This window comes from Giraffa tippelskirchi, chromosome 5, assembly GCF_054371585.1.
Source record: "Giraffa tippelskirchi isolate mGirTip1 chromosome 5, T2T-mGirTip1v1.2.pri, whole genome shotgun sequence".
Taxonomy (NCBI): Eukaryota; Metazoa; Chordata; class Mammalia; order Artiodactyla; family Giraffidae; genus Giraffa; species Giraffa tippelskirchi.
The window spans coordinates 73,780,501-73,798,296 of NC_137279.1; the positions used below are offsets into that span (position 1 = coordinate 73,780,501).

The 17,796-nt window shown below is 49.8% G+C and overlaps 1 protein-coding gene across 1 annotated transcript; it reads left to right on the forward strand.

Annotated features, from left to right (window-relative positions):
• The first annotated feature begins 11,276 nt into the window (after positions 1–11,276).
• On the forward strand, positions 11,277–15,917 carry IL10 (interleukin 10). Its single transcript, XM_081489167.1, has 5 exons — positions 11,277–11,573; positions 12,402–12,461; positions 12,762–12,914; positions 13,942–14,007; positions 15,083–15,917. The coding sequence occupies exons 1-5, from the start codon at positions 11,406–11,408 to the stop codon at positions 15,173–15,175; spliced, it is 540 nt and encodes a 179-aa protein (XP_081345293.1). The 5' UTR covers positions 11,277–11,405; the 3' UTR covers positions 15,176–15,917.
• Positions 15,918–17,796: the final 1,879 nt, after the last annotated feature.

Sequence of the window (17,796 nt, forward strand, 5' to 3'; positions counted from 1 at the left end):
CTGGGTCAGGAAGATCCTGTGGAGGAGGGTATGGCAACCCACTCCAGTACTCTTGCCTGAAAAATCCCATGGACAGAGGAGCCTGGTGGGCTACAGTCCAAGGGTCACAAAGAGTTGGACACGGCTGAGCGACTGAGCATGAGCGCACAGCCAACATTTGAAACAGAGTCGGTTTTCTTGGGTCACCTCTCTGACACTCTGCTCCCTCGCCCTGAGAGCCCCTTCTGGGAGGTCCCTGTTACTCTCCCCTCTGAGGCCACCGTCACTTGAAACTGCTCGGTTGAAACCCCCGTCTTCTGCCCTGCTTGACCCAGGGCTCCCAGGTGACCTTCAGTCTTGGTCTACCTGTCACAGCTCACGACCCAGCCGCACACAGAGCCCAGCCACCGGGGTCAGCACCCTTAACTGTTCTGCTTCTTCCCCACCGCCTCTTCCCGCCCCTGAATCTGCCTCAGAGGCCCTCAGAAGGAACTGGTCACTTCATTAAAGACGTCTCAGAAGCACAGTCCTGAAGTAAGGTGCTCCTGACTTCAGAAGGGCAAGAACGAATGTATGGATGCCATCTGAGTTTGTAGAAACGGGCATTCCTAAGTTGGGGGTGGCCTGCTGTCCCTTGGCCCTATCCGCGTGTTTCTGACCGATGGGTCTTTGGCGCTCCACTCCGTGGAGCTGCCTTCATTGGCTCCGGGAGGCTGCTGCGTTGGAGCCTACACGAGGTGAGTGTTCCTCCGCAGAGGTGTCCACGCAATGGTCGGATAGCTGGCTTCCAGCTCTGGTCCTTCCGCCTCGCCTCCTTTCCTTTTCCCCGTGAGCTGTGAGCAAGGGTTTGAGAGGCCTCCTCATGGCTCCAAAGACTGCGGCAGTGGAAAACCGCAGCCTGAGGCAGCACCCAACCTGGCTGCCGTGGGACCCCTGCCACCGAGAAAACCCATCATCTGAGACTCCGGTCTTGAGCCAGCCGCATCAGGGACACTGCTTCCCTGGCCACAGCCTGCTCCTGGCCAGCATCAGAATGACAGACATTTTACCTCCCGGGGCAGATAATCTGAAAACGTAAAGGCCCTTCTGAGAGAGCTGAAGCGATCTCTAGGGCTTTCCAGTAATATTCTTTCTTCCCAGAGACAGTCATTGTGAGAAATCCACTTCCGGAAGGTGTTCACTTCCCTCCCACGCACCCCCCCTCCCCAGGCCTCGCTCTTGAGGAAAAGGCAGCATCATGTCCTCCCCGAGCGGCGGAGGCCTCTCTCATTTCCACTGCTCTCAGCATCTCTGACTCACAACGAAACTGCAACCTCAAGAAAGCTGGGGGCCAGGATTGCGAGAAGGAAATACAGGTGAACACACGCAAAAGCTGCCCAAGGGAAAGGTTTTTGTTTCTCTTACAGAATGGCACTTCCAGAGCTGGGCAGCATCTCTAGAAAGGGCCAGAGGGGCCCCTTATCGAGCTGACCTAGCAGATCTGGCGAGTGGGTGGGAAGGTGTGCATCATTGTCTCCCATGCCAGCTAACTCCTGCCAGAGAGGGTAGCTGGGGCAGGGGAGGGGAGTAGGAGCATCACAAAATGCTAGGATAGGAGGCCTGAAAAGTACCCTAGGGAAACCACTCTGTCAAACCTCCCACGTACCAACGCGGAAAGCAAAGTCGATAGATGGAAAGGTTGTGTCCAGGACCTCACAGTGGAGGCCAAGGCTGGAAGCCGTCCTCTGGACACAAGCCAGAGCTCTTTTGACCATGGGGTTGACGTCTCTGCCCCCTGTAACAGCCTCAGAACGTTGGGGTGAAGCACCTGTCTTGTTCCAAGACTTTCGGTCCATGAAGAGGTACCTCCGGCTCTAGCAGTGGCGCAGGCCCACAGAAAAGCATCAACCGCAACTCAGATGTACTGACTGCTTGTCAAGGGCCAGGTGCTCACCTAGGCACTTGTGTCCACGCGCTGTTTCACTCAGTCCCTGCAACAGCCCTGTGGGGTTGGTCATCATCTCCAGCTAGAGACTCTGCAGCCCAGGGAAACGCAGTGACTTGCCCAGGGTCACACCAATGCTAAGGGGCAGAGCTGGGTTGCAAATTTAGTCAGACTTGAGGGCCTACACATTTAACCACCACTGCCTCCTGCAAAGACCAGCCCAAAGGCAGGGCACATCAAGTGGTTTCCAGTAACTGAACACTTGGACCCACAGGGGCTGGGGGGGATGTGGTGGCAAGTGGGCAAGCTGGCTGCTTTGCTGTCAAAGAGCCGGCCTTGCTGTCAGAGGCATATGAGGTCTGTCACACAAGGAAGCTTGACTGCAAGATTCTTAGCCATGCTTCCATGAAACCAGTCCGTCTACTTAATATCCAGCCTCCTGCTTGAAGCACGTGACGAGAAACAGTCCTGAATCACTCAAAAGCCAGGCACAAAGAAATCCTGTTCAATTTTTTGAAAGGATGATGTTCTTAAGCATCGATGTGTGTAACCATAAAAGTATCAGAACCTTGTTGGACTTCCTCAAATTTCTTTTTTGGTTTAGTGAATATGTTACTATGAAATACACTTGAGGGTTAAAGCATCTTAGGACTTCTTAGTCCAGCTCTGTTAAAAAATTAAAAAAAAAAAAAAAAAAAAAAGAACCTCTTTCCACTCAGTCTATAGAGTCTCCCATAGTCAGACGGCAACCAGGGACCAAGTTTTAATTTGAACACACCATGTCTGATCCAGTTCCTCAAAGGGTGCCTGCCTTTCGAAGCGATTTCTGAATTAACCAGATCAATCAAAGCCCTCTGCCTTTGTCTGCTACTCATCTTTGCAGTTGGTCAGAAGAGAATGGAAAGCAAATTGTATTGATTTGATCGGATGAATCCTGGCCTGTTAGAATGGGAAATATTTGCTTTTATTTTCAAAGCTTTTCTGAAAACTGAGAAAGCCCAAGTCTGGCCAAAGAGAAAGCAGGGTTTTTAACTGCCCCTCAGAACTGAAGGAGAGAGAGCAAGAGAGTAAGAATGAGAGAAGAATTAAAAGTGGAAATGGAAAGTAGAGTCAAAAACAAGTCTGCAGTAGAGTCTCTCCCACCATCCAGCGCCCCTGACTGCCCCCAGCCCTCTCAACCTGAACCCGGGGCCCCAGCCCCTTGGAGAAGGGGATTCACAGTAACAGGTAGGGCATGGCAAAGCAGCCCCCAGACTCCTAGGGATTCTGACTCAAAACCACAGGTGCGGCATGTGAGGCACTGCCGCTTGCAGGACATACGTGATGCTCAGAGGAGCTGTCACACTGAAGAACTGCACAGACTACTGGGAAACTCTGCTGAAGGAGACAGCAGTGAAGCAATGGGCGTCTCCCTTCTCGCTGCAGGTCAGGGGCCTGCACGTACGTCCTCTACTCCTTCCTCAGAGGCCAGACTTTGATCACCCTCCTCCCGTTCATCCTCACACAGACATGTTTGTTAAATGTCTTAATTAAGGTTCAACTCCTTAAGCCAGCAGTTCTCAAAGGCTGGTCCGAGGACACCTTGTATAAGGACTTTCGTCTTCAAACTGTACAGTTCTGTAAGGCTGGATTTTCTCCATATGCTTCGACCTCAAAAACCTATCACAATGGGTTGGCTGTAGGAGCAGATGTCAGAGTGTAAGTTCTTCTATTAAACCAGATATGTAAAGAGCTTTGCGACACTGTGTCAGAACAATACACTCCTCGCACTAACTGTGTTCCGACTTGGAAAATACACTATGTTTAATTAAAAATATGCTATTTATTTTAACATGTAATGGGTTTTTTATTGTTCTTTAGAACGCCATACATGGATTTTTAAAAAATTTTCTTAGTTTTCTTTTCTAATATGATCAATATCGATAGACATAATCCAACAAAGTAAAAGCTCTTTGAGGTCATCAATACTTTTTAAGGAGGTAAAGCAGTGCTGAATCCAAATAGTTTGAGAAGAGTTGACTAAGGGAATCCAGGACCACACTGAACACAGTGACACATTCCCACTCCCTGCCCTGGAAAATGGATGACCTCAGGCTGGCATGTAAATGACACACTCACAGTAGAAGTGGCGCGGGTCCAGGACTGAGGGAGCAGCTGGCTTGTCCCGTGTTAGTGCGGCTGTGCACCTAAGCACACGTGCAGTGGGGTTGAGGGTTTAGAGTCGGAGTTCATCTTACAGATGAAGGTCAGAGCAGGCAAGCTGAAGGCAGGCCCTCAGCTCTCTTGAATAAGGTTCCATGAAGGAGACTGTGCTTCAAGGGTGCCGGGGTGGGAGGGTGAGACAAACTATGCCTTTATGTCACGGCAGTCACATCTTAGAGACAAGATACAGAAAAAACTCCTTTCTGTCTGCAAATACTCTAGGGCCTGAGATATTTCCCTAAAAGAAAAATATCTAAGCAAATCTCACCCCCATCTCCAGCTCCCAAGCATAAGGGCTATGCGCTCTCAAGTGCATAATAGAATTATCACTGTTATATGGAGGAAACACTTATTTTCATAGACTTTCTGCTTCTGCTCATCACTGCTGCTCACATCTTAGACAACTCCCCCCACCTGTTGGTGCTGACCATGAGAATTCAGTGATTTAACACTCAAGTCAGTCAAGGAATTAAGTACTGATTTGAGAAGAAGAATGCAAAAGGAATCAAGTTCTGATTTCACCTTTGTTATTAACTCTCTCTAGTGCCTGCTTCCCAGGTGAAGCTAGTAGTAAAGAACCTGCCTGACAATGCAGAAGACATAAGAGATCCAAGTTCAATCCCTGTGTTGGGAAGATCCCCTGGAGGAGGGCATGGCAACCCACTCCAGTATTCTTGCCTGGAGAATCCCATGGACAGAGGAGCCTGGCGGGCTACAGTCCATAGTTTCGCAGAGTCGGACACGACTGAAGCGACTTAGCAGGCACGCATGCAGTGCCTGGGAAAGTCACTTTCTTTTCTAGGCCTCAGTTTGCCCACCTGTAAAATGAGGTACATGGATTTTGTTGCTGTTGTTGTTTAGTCACTAAGTCCTGTCCGACTCTTTTGTGACCCCATGGACTGTAGCCTGTTAGGCTACTTTCACCCTCTATATGAGATAGTAGACAAATGTAGCCACTTACAGCCACAAAGAGTTTAGGAGGCACACCCTCCATCATGCTCCATCACTGACAATATTTAGTGAGAACCGTGGATGTGCCCGGAATTGTGCTGAGTATGAGGCAAACAGCGAGAATCAAAAATAGACATGAGCCCTGCCCTTGTGGAGGGCAGTCTAATGGAAGAGATAGAGAGCAAACAGGTGACGATGTAGCCACATGAGTAATTACAAGCTGACATCAGTACTACAGAGAAAAGGAGCAAGGTGTCCTGAGGAGACAGACCTAGGTGGCTCAACCTTGACAGGGGAAGAAGGAAAAACTCATTTGACAAAGTAAGCTCTAAGCTGAGAACTGAAGCATAAAGAGAGGGGAATCTCTAATTCCCCTCTCTTTAATCTCTTTCAGTCCATAAAGGGGAGACTACATGTGCAAAGGCCCAGTGGTAGGATAGAGAGCACAGATCATTTGGGAAAACATAAAAGAGGAAAGCCAGTAAGGCTGGGATGCAGAGAGAAGTGGAGACTGCTGGAAGGTGAGGCAGAAGAAATACTCAGGGTCAGAGGATACAGGGGGCTGAAAACAGCAATAAGAACATGGGTCCTTATTTTACCCAGGAAGGGAAAGTGGCACATCATTGAAGGGTTTAAGCAAGTGGAGAGTCATGATCAGAGTGGTGTTTTAAAATAATCCCTTGGGCGACAAAGAGGAGAACAGTTTGGAAAATGGATATTAGAATATCAACCAGGCACTTGTTTGGAGCCCAGGAAAGATAAGATGTTAGCTTGAACCAGATAGTTGCCGCTGCTGCTGCTGCTGCTGCTGCTGCTGATGCAAATAGAGAGATGTTAGAGGATTAGAAAGATGTTTGTGGGGACTTTCCTGGTGGTCCAGTGGTTAAGAATCCAATGCAGGGGATGTGGGTTTGATCCCTGGTTGGGAAACTAAGATCCCACATGCCACAAGGCAACTAAGCCTACACGCTGCAAGGAAGAACCAGGGCAGCCTAAGCTTACCAAAAAAAAAGGATGTTTGTGAAGAAAATTCTGCAAGATCTTGTAATAGATTGGACATAGGTTATTAAGAGAGAGAGAGGAACCAACAAGTTATTTCTAGGCGTCCGGCATGTATGTTAGGTTAGGTGGTGGTCCCCTTCCTGAGTGAGGGCACTGTGTCACTGGATGAAGCTGAGATGAAGCTATGTATTTAGTCTCAGATAGAAATGGGCCCCATCAACTGGGGTTCCAGCGTAAAACAAAAATATTCAACAGTTGTTAAGAACTTCAAGACAGTTACAACAGAGCAAAGCATGGGGCCCTGAGTGACTCCACAAGTCACGTGACTTGCTCAGACACGATAGGTTTGAGGTGTCAGCCATTCAGGGAAATTTGAGTAAACCAAATCCCACCAGAGGGACAGCCATGGAGGGATCCATCTGTGCCCCAGGCTTGGGAACCCACTAGTTATTCTAGGTGGTCATGCAGACTGAGCAGAGACAGCTGTATTCTCTCGGTGGCAGGGTCTCCCACACCTGGTGTCCTGGCCCCTGTAGCCAAATTTCTCACGTGAGAAATTACAGAACACAGTGTCCATCCCCTAAGGAAAATCCAAGTTGCTTGATTCGGCGCCACCGTTGCACAAAGGGGAATTCCACGTTGGCTGTCCAAAGATCAGCCCTTCCGCTGTGGTTTACAGCGTCTGCCGGCCTAGGTCCTCGGAAGGGCGCCCACTCCGGTTTGCATAACCCTTGCTAGATTCACCCGAGGGGCCAGCCCCAACCAGGGCTCCTTTTAAAGCTCTGACCCACCAGGTCTTTATTCTTAAGCACCTCAACCACAAGGTCAAAGTCACAGGCAGAACCCTGTCCCCTTGGGCCTCACCCACTCCATGTGGGGGTGTGATGCCATACTCTGCGCTCTGCACCAGGCCTGTTGCCGCACAGCCCTGAGGAAGCCGTGGTTCAGGGCGCCGAGGGGGGTTATTCAAGGGAATACTAGAAATTTCACGCTGGGGAAACTGTCGTATGTTCTAGATGTCCTGAAGAAGAAGAAATGAAACTCCGTTATCAGCCTTGAAGTAATAGCTGCAAATGAGCAAGCAGGGGCCAAGCCCCGAGGCGTTCTTCTTGGAGGTCGTCAGCCCCCTGGTTCCGGGTGGGCACCCTCCACTTTCCCTGCTTTCATCAGTGACCTACCTGCTCCCGTCGTGGTGACCCTGTTGACAGGCACACTGGCTGAACCCTGAGTCCAGCAAGCTGAGATTCCACAGCCTTCACTTTGTGACTCCAGGGCAGGCCCACACGGCTCCCTGTCTGTTCTCCACTCTTGGGTCTGTTTTCGACTCTTGGGACAAAATTGTTGCAGGGCACACGGCAGTTCTACCAAGAAGGTTGTCCTTTTGCTGAGCATGAGGGTAGCCACAAGGTGATTCCTTGCAAGCTCTTGTACACTCTATACTGCACACTCCAAAATCTATCCACACTTTGTCCGCCTAGAGCCCTCTGCAGCTAAAGTGGTGAAACACATGAGTGGAACGTTCCAGAAAAATTATTAGGGCCTTTGGTCTCTACCCATGTCGCTCGTCCCTGGCATCTTAAAATAACACATAGGAAAGCAAGAAGGCAGAAAAGGCTGGTTCTGGTGACATTTGAGTGCTTTGCTAGCCTTGGACAGCCTGCCTCTCAACTTCTTGTCAACGGAGACCAAAAAATGATATCCCTTTCCTTTTAAAGCCATGGTGAGTCAGGCTTTCTTTCCTTTGTAGCTGAATACTGACATTAGGGAACGTTTTGGAGCAGGGAGAGGAGAGGCATTTCCCCTCCCACACGTTCCTCTGATTTTCCAGTTAGTCCGCACGGGAAAATATTCACTTAAATTCTATTTAATGAGCACGTATCAGACATCTGCCATGAGTCTAGACTTGAGGGATAACTGGGCTCAGGTCATTTGCTCTCAAGGAGCCCACAGTCTAATAAGCAGCGTCTGTGTTGTCTTGAGAGCCACAGGCCGAATGTGCCCAGATGACGCACCGTCCATCCGCAGGGGTCTGCTCACTCGTTTTCTCCCCAGGGCTCTTCCCTGGGCTGGAAAGGCCAGCTCAAATCTAACATGCAGACTGTTGACATTTATTCATGTCTCACCTATGTGACCCTGTGAGTTTGGGACTTTTCCCCATGGATCAGATGAATGATTCCTTCACGGTCTTGAGAAACAGGTGTCATCTTTGTTGTTCTTACTGTTTGGTCAATATATAACCAGAAGGTCTTAACTTTTCCCAAAATGTGCATACCTCTTCTCCTGTATCATCTTGACACGTCGGTTCTATGAGATATATGGATAGGGAAGATATTGTTGTCTCTATTTTTTAATTAAGTAATTGCATCAGGGAGATTGCCTAAAAGGTCTCTGACCATTTGGACTGTAAAAATTTGGAGATGAGAGAGGACAACGGTTTCAAATCAGTGGAGGAAGATCAACAATTCAACAAGTGACTTGAAGTAATTGGCAACACATTCCAAAACAAGGAAGGCAGAACCTAACCCTCACCCTACCTAACAGATTACAGAAGAAAGATAGAAATGGCTCTTCCCACCTCGTTTCACCTGCCATTGCATGCATGTGTGCGTGTGCATGTCTGTGTGAGTGTGTCTTTAATATCTGAAATTATAAGAAGAAAGTGGAAGAGATTCAGCCTGCCTTCCTGAGTTGCTGTCCCTGTTTCTCTGAGTGCTTGGCTGTGTCTAGACCTGCCCAGGTCCAGGCTCCTCCAGCCCCGATCCAGGCTCACAGGATTCTCTCCTATGCCCATCCCGACACAGGGAAAAGGAAGTTATGTGCCTAGCACATTCCATGGGCCAGACCCTGTACTTGGCACCAGGTATATAGGATAGTGAAACAGTGCCCGGTCTCAGAGAGCTCACGCTGACTCTCAGAGGCAGTGGAGTACACGGATGATGGCAACAGCTGTTGTCGATTGAGTAGCGTAGAGGGGCACAGGGCATGGTGGCAAACTGGGGGAGAGGGGGGACTGCACCACCCGGGCCCAGAAGTAGAGCCTTGCAGTCTCCACCAGGTTTAGGTCCTCTGGCCTGATGGGTCTGCCAGGCTTAGTCTGCACCCAGAACACCCAGCTCAGAGAAGGGTTAGCCCTATGGGCTAAAGCAGACACAACGCAGAAAACCCAGGAGCCAAGAGGTGAGGGGCAGGGCAGAAGGCAGCCTCTGACCCCTTCGCTCTTTTTCCTGGTGGCCAAAGTAGCCAAAGTCAGAACTCTTAGCTAAGCCCAGTGTAAATATGGCAGGAGCAGCAATTCCTGAGTCAGTTCTACACCTATATAATTTTTTAATTTTATTAAAGCATTAGTCAATGTATAATGTTGTGTTAATTTATGCTGTACTGTGAAGTGAATCAGTTATACATATATATATATATATTCTTTTTCATTTTCTTTTCCATTATGGCTTATCATTGGATATGGAATATAGTTTCATGCCTATTTCTAAAGCTTCTCTCTCCCTTCATGAGTCTTAGATTTCTGCCTTGACATTCCCTAAAGGGTGGGAAGCGAAGCTACAGCCAGCTGGTCCTGCCCACGAGGTACAGCATGGGCCTGGGCCCTCGCCTCCTTCCTGCCCCCACCTACTCACAACAGCCCCGGTACATCTGCCCTCCTTGTCTGGAGCAGTGAGCTTCTTTAATGGGGAAGGCTCAGAACCCAGGGCCACCAATGCTGATGCAGGAAGGCAAGAAAATAACAGAAACGCTGGAGACACCCTATGTCTGGATCCACGAGTTACCTCCCAGCCCTCCTTCCCATGTGAAGCTCAAAGGTCCCCCAGCAGGCAGGAGGTAGGTACTGCTGCCCCCTCGAGATGGGCAGAAAACAGGCAGGGGAGGGTCAAGTGACTTGCCCGGGTTTAAAGTGTGGCAGAGCCCAGGCCTCCTGGCCCCTGGATCAGAGTTTTTCGTGGGAGAGGCGGGCAGAAGCCCCTGCAGAAGGAGGAGTTGAAGGCACAGTCTCCATCCTTTCCTTCTAGTGGTAGAGCAATATTCCTCACTACATCTGGCTATTTCACTCCTGCAGGCGCGCACACACACACACACAGAGCAACATTCCTCACTACATCTGGCTACTCCACCCCTGCACACACACACGCACACACACACACCAAATCCAAAGAAAGACAACTAAGGTTTCTTTGGAAGGAGAAGGGATAGGGAAGAGGGGAGAAAGAGGCCTCATGTCCAGCCTTCATAGAATCTCAACTTATTTTCCTTGTTACTTCTGCTTCTTTCTCCCCATTTTTCAAGTGTGAGTCTCCAGCCATAGCAGCTCACAACCCAGAAGAAATGTAATGACTCTTTGATCCAAAGTGTCCGTTCTGCACACTGGGGCCACTGCAGAATAGGGAATAGTTGGCCTGAATGTTGGGCAGACCTAAGTGCAGATTCTGGCTCCCTCCCTAGGCACCCATATGCAGGGTACCTAACATCTCTGTGCCTCGGTTTGTTCATGGCACAGTGGAGGTGAGGGTGACGGTGACTGGCAGGCACAGCTTCCGGTAAGCATGGACTACTCCTTCTAACTCCCCCTGAGGATAGGACTACCGGAGGGGGTTAGAGGCATAGATATGAGAGTCTAAATGAACCTAGGGCCAGGGAAGGAATCTGGAACACACCCCATGTCCCTGACTGTCCTATGGGAAGCTGGCCACTTTAAGGAGTAGTCCTGGAACATAAAAGAACCAGAAGGGAGCTTTGAGGACATTTAGCTCACATCTTTGTTTTCATTTGGGGATACTAAGGCCTGGAGAGTTGAGGTAACTTCCCAACCCAGCAAGAAGAAGCCCTGAGTATCAACCCAGGTTGAGGAGGGGACCCAGTTATTTCTTAATCACATTGTATTCTGGAATGGCCAATTTGTCCACGTCACTGTGATCTAGAGACACGTGAATGGAACCCACAACTGTGGGTCCCTGCCTACAGAACAGCTGTTCACCCCAGGAAATCAACTTTTTTTTTTTATTAAGAGAAGTTGAAATTTATTTTAAAAGGGAGAGAGAGGTAGCTTCTCCTAAAAATAGACATATGCAGAAGTTCATTTTTCACCCATCTCTTTTGCTTACGATGCAATATTTAAAAACTTTTGAGTAAGAGGTTCACTGAATGCAAAGCTGGAGAGGTCTAGGGAAGGGAGGGGCAAAGAAACCTTTGCCAGGAAATCTGTGACACTGTGGCTTTTTGTGAATGGGAGGCCTCGCACAATATAAAAGGGGGCACAGTAGGTGAAGGTCTACACAACAGGGGCTTGCTCTTGCAAAACCAAACCACAAGTCCGACTCAACGAAGAAGACAGAGCTCCGCCATGCCCAGCAGCTCAGCCCTGCTCTGTTGCCTGGTCTTCCTGGCCGGGGTGGCAGCCAGCCGAGATGCGGGCACCCCACCTGACAGCAGCTGTACCCACTTCCCAGCCAGCCTGCCCCACATGCTGCGGGAGCTCCGAGCTGCCTTCGGCAGGGTGAAGACTTTCTTTGTGAGTATAAAGCCCTCCTGTCCTTCCTTCCTCCCCTAGGACTGCAGGAAGAGCCATTCTGCAGGAGCTCAAAAGAGCCTCCTTTCCATTCACCTCCACACATAGCACCCATTCCCCCCAAAGCTGAAATTCTTAAGAGTCCCTGGTGGGTTCAGTGAGTTAATCTGAGCTCTGGTAATGCAGCAGGTTGTGCAAGAAAAGTTGTCTTTAAAAATGTAAAGGCACTGTCTCGCCTATGCTAGGAAATCTGTAAAGGATTCCTCTGGAGCTCAATACCTCATTGGCCAGGAGAGATCATGAAGGGTCTGATTGGAGGTGAAGATGTTCCCATACCCCGTGGCAGGGATACAAAAGTTGCCTCAGCTTGGAGGGCTTCTAGAACCTGAAAGATGGATGGCTAGGGGTAGCACATACAGGGGGAAACTTGCCTCAGAAGATGCTTGCCACTCCCAGAGAACTGTCAGCGCTGCAGCTGGATGTTGGCAGGGAGGAGACAGAAAAGCAAAGGGCCCTGAGGGGTTAGCATGGGGGTCCTGCACATGTGACACAGCTCTACAGAAAGAAGACTTGGACCCAGGCAGGCTTCTGTCTCGCCTTCAAAATCTGCCAGGTTTTTAAAAGAACTTGATCCCAGGAGGAAGGACCTGGTTTAACTAAGAGGTCCAGCACTGTTGAACGTCCTGTTTCGAAAGCTCTCCTTTCCCTTTTGGAGGCAGGGCTGTGTTGATTAAAAATCAAGAAGTCTCTCAGTAAAAGGATATCAGAAAGACAGTCATTCTCAGTATTGCTCCAAACCTTGGGTTCACTCTCCTTGTGTTCTTCTTGCAGCAAATGAAGGACCAACTGGACAACTTGCTGTTGACCCAGTCTCTGCTGGATGACTTTAAGGTGAGGGCTGGGGTGAGTGTGTTTGGGGGTGTGGGGAGCATGCAGTGTGACTAAGGGAGGCTCTGCTTCTTTGCCTGCAGGGAGTTGGGTCTGCTTCCTTCACTTCAAAAAGGAGAAGTGGGAAGATCTTAACTCAGCACATAGCCAGAAGCCAAGGGGAGGCAGGGGGCTGGGTGTTGCCAAGGGCTCCGTTCCAGGGGGAGGTGGCCACTGAAAAAGGTTCCTGGGGAACAAAGCCATCCTCTCAGGCAGTATAGCCCTTCCTCCCAGGTCACCACCCTCCTTGGCTTCCGCCCTTAGGGTTACCTGGGTTGCCAAGCCTTGTCGGAAATGATCCAGTTTTACCTGGAGGAGGTGATGCCACAGGCTGAGAACCACGGCCCTGACATCAAGGAGCACGTGAATTCCCTGGGGGAGAAGCTGAAGACCCTCAGGCTGCGGCTGCGGCGCTGTGTGAGTAGCAGACCAGCTCTGTCTCCTCTGGGCTCATTCTGAGACCTCCTCTTGGAGCCCTGCTGCTGCCTGGAGACCCCGAGGCACGGGCCCGTGGGCCCCCTGCCCCTCCGGGTATGCGTGGAGCCCCAGGCCTGGCTTGGCTCTCTCTGAGCCGCTGGTGGGGGTGGCTGCTGAGTGCTTACATGTGAAGATTTGCAATAGCTTTCCTGTTATTTGTGAGTCATTCGTGGGTTATTAGCCAGTCCCCGGTCTCAACGTGAAAGGGGCCCAGAGCTTCAGCCAGAGCTCCCTTGTCTCTGGGGCCCGAGGCCCTGGGCCCCGTCGGAGGAGCCAGAGGCGGAGGGCCCCAGAGAGGGAAAGCCCCTTCCTCTCTTTCTCAACCTTTCGAAAGCAGAGCTTCAGGTGGGGCCCGGGTGACTGCCAGGATTTTCCCAGCATTTTAGAAGGGCCAGGGGGCTCCTCGGTCCCAGGCTAGTGTCTGCGAATAATCCCCCAGGATTACTGATTCCTCCAACTGCAATGATACCCTCCCCACTGGTTTCCTCTGCTTCCTCGCCGATGTTGAGAAATCGGTTGGGCTCTATTTGCAGGACAGTGGTAGGCAAGGGGGTTGGCTGGCAGGGCTGACCCTGTGTCTCTGCTCCGCGGGGGACTTAGAAATGGTCCTTGTGGCTGGGACCGAGGAGGGGGACAGGCCAGAAGCAGGACAGGACGGAAGAAGGGCTGGCTCAGCACTCTGGGCAGCACTGGGATGTGCACGGAAGGAAACTCCAAGACCAAGGCGTTGCTGCAGCCTTGTTAACGGTGGGGAGTGGCTCCCAGAGACACACATGTTGCCCGGCCCCTGCCTCTGCTGTGCTTCTTCTCTGTCTGGCGAGGAAGGGCACACAGGCTCAGTCCTCCCTGAGCTGCAGGGGTAGACATTCAAGATGAGCTGGTCTCCTCCTGTTCCCAGGTTGTCTCCCAAGCACAGTGCATCTGGGACCAGGCACCAGTGTGGCTCATACTTTCTCCTTTTCCACAGCATCGCTTTCTGCCCTGTGAAAACAAGAGTAAGGCGGTGGAGGAGGTGAAGAGCGTCTTCAGTAAGGTGAGCCTGGGATGCTGGCAGGGAGGGCCTGAGGACCGTGACCTCCATCCACTCCCGAAGGGGCAGAGGTGGGCAGGTGCTCAGCAGGCCCTGAACTTTGCTCGGAGGGAGTGTGGGAACCCGGCAAGTGGTGTGACCTCTTCATCCAGTGAGGGGCTGCCACCTCAGTTATATTTGTTTTCTGTGAAGTGTCTTTGGGGGTTTCTAAATGACTGCTCCCTGCCTTCGCAGGCCTGCAGGTTGGGCCGTCCAGCCAGCTGTGAACACAGTGAGCGGGGTGCTGGGGAGAGTGATAGAGGAAACAGAAAGTAGCTTGTTGGGAATCCAGTCTGAAGCCACACGTGCAGGAAGCTGACACGTGAACGTGCACTTAAACACACCCACAGGTGCAGCCTGAACGCCCCTGAACCCAGAGCAGGAAGCAGAGCTCTCCTTACCTGGACTTGGCCCCCCTCTCTTTCCACCTGCCAGTCACACCACACAAGGTGCCTGAGAATCTCAGCTCTCAAACGAAGTGGGCTTTCTCACTTCCAACTGTCCATGAGCTCTTCTACCCCATTTTCCAGAAGCCATAGGGCCTATGTCCTCCTCGTGGGCTGAGGACAGACCCTGGGCAGGTTCCAGCATAAGGGACATGAACTCCCCTGCAGGAGGTCAGAGCAGCGGGGCTGGGCCTGCTCACTCCACGGGTAGGGGAACATAAACAGGAACAAGGATATCTTTTCTCTCTCTCTCTCATTGTCTCTCTTTCAAAGTGGTTCCGCTAATGTGTTTTCATCAGATTTTGAATAAGCGTCACGTGAGCACATGACCTTTAAAATTGCTGGAAAGGCACCATTTGAAAAACTGCGCTTTGCGAAGTGAATGTTTCTCTTGCTGCCCACTGGGCAAGGCCCAGGCCAATGCATAGCCTTTGCTGATAGGTATATCTCCAGATGCCCAGAGTCTGTCCTTCATCTCCCAATGCAAGCAAACCAGTGCAGCCTCTGGGCCCAGGGTCATGACCACCCCAGCAGGGACTCACTCACTTGCTCAGATGGAGTTTTCACTGAAGATGTCTTCTCTCCCCACACAGCTCCAAGAGAAGGGTGTCTACAAAGCCATGAGTGAGTTTGACATCTTCATCAACTACATAGAAACCTACATGACAACGAAGATGGAAAACTGAAGCATTCTAGGGAAGAAGACCTCCAGGATGCTGACTCTACTAGACTCTATGACATAAATGGAAGATCTCTGAAATCTGATCCAGGGTTCTGAGAGAGCAGAACCAGCTCCCTGGAGACCTCTACTGTACCTCTCTCCTAGAATATTTATTACCTCTAATACCTCAGCTCCCATGTCTATTTATTTACTGAGCTTCTCTGTGAACTATTTAGAAAGAAGCAGAATATTATACTTTTTTCAGTATTTATTAATTTCACCTGTGTTTAAGCTGTTTCCATAGGATGATACCCTATGGTATTTTAGTGTTTAAAGAGAAATTGTAAGTTATATAAAGAAATGTTCCTTGTGGAGCCAACTGCAGTTTCCATTCCAAGCCTAACCATGCTTGTCAGCTGTTGGGCTATTTTCCCTGACCGCCCTCTAATTTCGCTTGTCCCTGGACCCACCCGGGTCCCTGGGCTCCCCAAATGTAATTGAGACTCTTACGCTCTTAGGAAGAGAAACTAGGGAGCCCCTCTGACGATTAATATTCCAGTGGCTCTGAGGGATTCCCCTGACCTCATTCCCCAACCATTTCATTCTTGAAAGCTGTGGTCGGCTTGTTATTTATAACAACCTAAAATTGGTTCTAATAGAACTCAGTTTGAACTAGAAGCAACTCAATTCCTCTGGGAATGTTACATTGTTTGTCTGTCTTCATAGCAGATTTTAATTTTGAATAAATAAATGAGTCATTAAAACCACGTTACGGTGTCGGTTGACTTCTGTCTGGCTAAAAATGTTCCCTCAAAGTTTCCAAGATAGAAGAGAGTAGATGAATGAATTCTGCATTCCAGGGAAAAAAAGCTGGATACCATCTCCCAGAAAAGGAAAGCCTCCAAACCTAACCGGGGAAAAGCTGTCACCCTTTCAAATGCCAAGAGCGAAGGCCACCATAGTTTTCCCATAGACTCAATCCTTTAAAGAATCATCCTTCACGATCGTGCTAATTTTCAAGGTTAAGGATGGGATTCTGTGCATACCAAAATTGAAAAGCTAGGCAGAGGAAGTTTTCCAGTGTTTTGGTTTGGGGGTTTTGGTGGATTTTTGTTTGTCTTGTTTTTTGTTATTTTTGTCTGCTTCTTCAAGCTCCAAAGTTCCAGGGGTGAATATTAATTTGCCCAGGTTATTGTGAGGATTAAGATAAAGGGCTACATATCTCCGGACACTAGGAGATGGTCCTAGTGCACACAGTTGGCTGTTATTAGTATTCACACCTAAAATCTACCAAATCCTCCTTGAGCTGAGCTCAGAGTCAACAGGCTGGACCCAGTAGGGTGGAATATAAGCAAGGCGGCCCAAGGATTCAAGCTGCTGCATTTCTGCTCTCTCCTTGAGCCGCCAGACAAACCTGAGATCGTCTTCAGACTGCGGTCTGCTGGGAGGGGCATGGTGGCTGGGGAAGCCCTGCTCAAAGCCCATGACTTGATGCAGAGAGGGGAAAGAAGGGCTAAGGAAACCCCAACCCCCCTCACCCTTTGCTCGGGCAGCCCTGGTCTGGGGGAGGATGGGAGCCGAGCGGCTGTGGTCAGTTTTTCAGTAAAACCTGACTCACTCCGGTTAAAGTAACCATAGGAAGGAAGTGGGAAGCATCAAAGCTGAAATTCTGAGATGAAAGGTTAGGGTTGAGAACAGAGGCTAGCATGAAAGAGAATAAAATAATGTCATTTGCAGCAACATGGGTGGACCTAGAGATGGTCATACTGAGTGAAGTAAGTCAGACAGAGAAAGGGAAATATCTCATGGCAATTCTTATATGCAGAATCTAAAAAGAAATGATACAAATGAGCGTATTTACAAAACAGAAACAGTCTCACAGACTTAGAGATTGAATTTATGGTTACCAGTGGGGAAGAAAGGGGGGAAGGGATAGTTAGGGAGTTTGGCCTGGATGTGTACACACTGCTAAGCAACAAGGATTGCCTGTACAGCACAGGGAACTCTGCTCAGTGTTAAGTGCCAGCCTGGATGGGAGGAGAGTCTGGGGGAGAATGGATATATGTATATGCATGGTTGAGTCACTTCAGTCACCTGAAACTATCACAATATTGTTATTCAGCTATGCATCCATTCTAAATCACTTCAGTCATGTCTGACCCTGTGCGACCCTATGAACTGTAGCCCGCCAGGCTCCTCTGTCCATGGGCTTCTCCAGGCAAGAAAACTGAAATGGGCTGCCCTGCCCTCCTCCAGGGGATCTTCCCCACCCAGGGATCAAACCTGCCTCTCTTATGTCTCCTGCATTGGCAGGCAGGTTCTTTACCACTAGCGCCATCCGGGAAGCCCTAATCAGCTATACTCCTCTATAAAATAAAAAGTTAGAAAACAAAAGAGAATGAAGGCTAGCAGAAGACAGTGAGAGAGGGAGGAAGACTCTCTATATTGAAAAGGAGAAGAAGCCATGAGCCCCTCAGCTGGGAAAGTTCAGGTGGTTGGGCTCGCTGACAGGTAATGCACTCTAACTTTGGTTTGAGGTTGACACCTCACGTGAGGGAAGTGGGCATCTGAAACCAACAGAAAGAAACTCACCTAGAGAAGCCACATCGTTGATAAGATGCTGACAAAAACGACGACTTCTTGAGT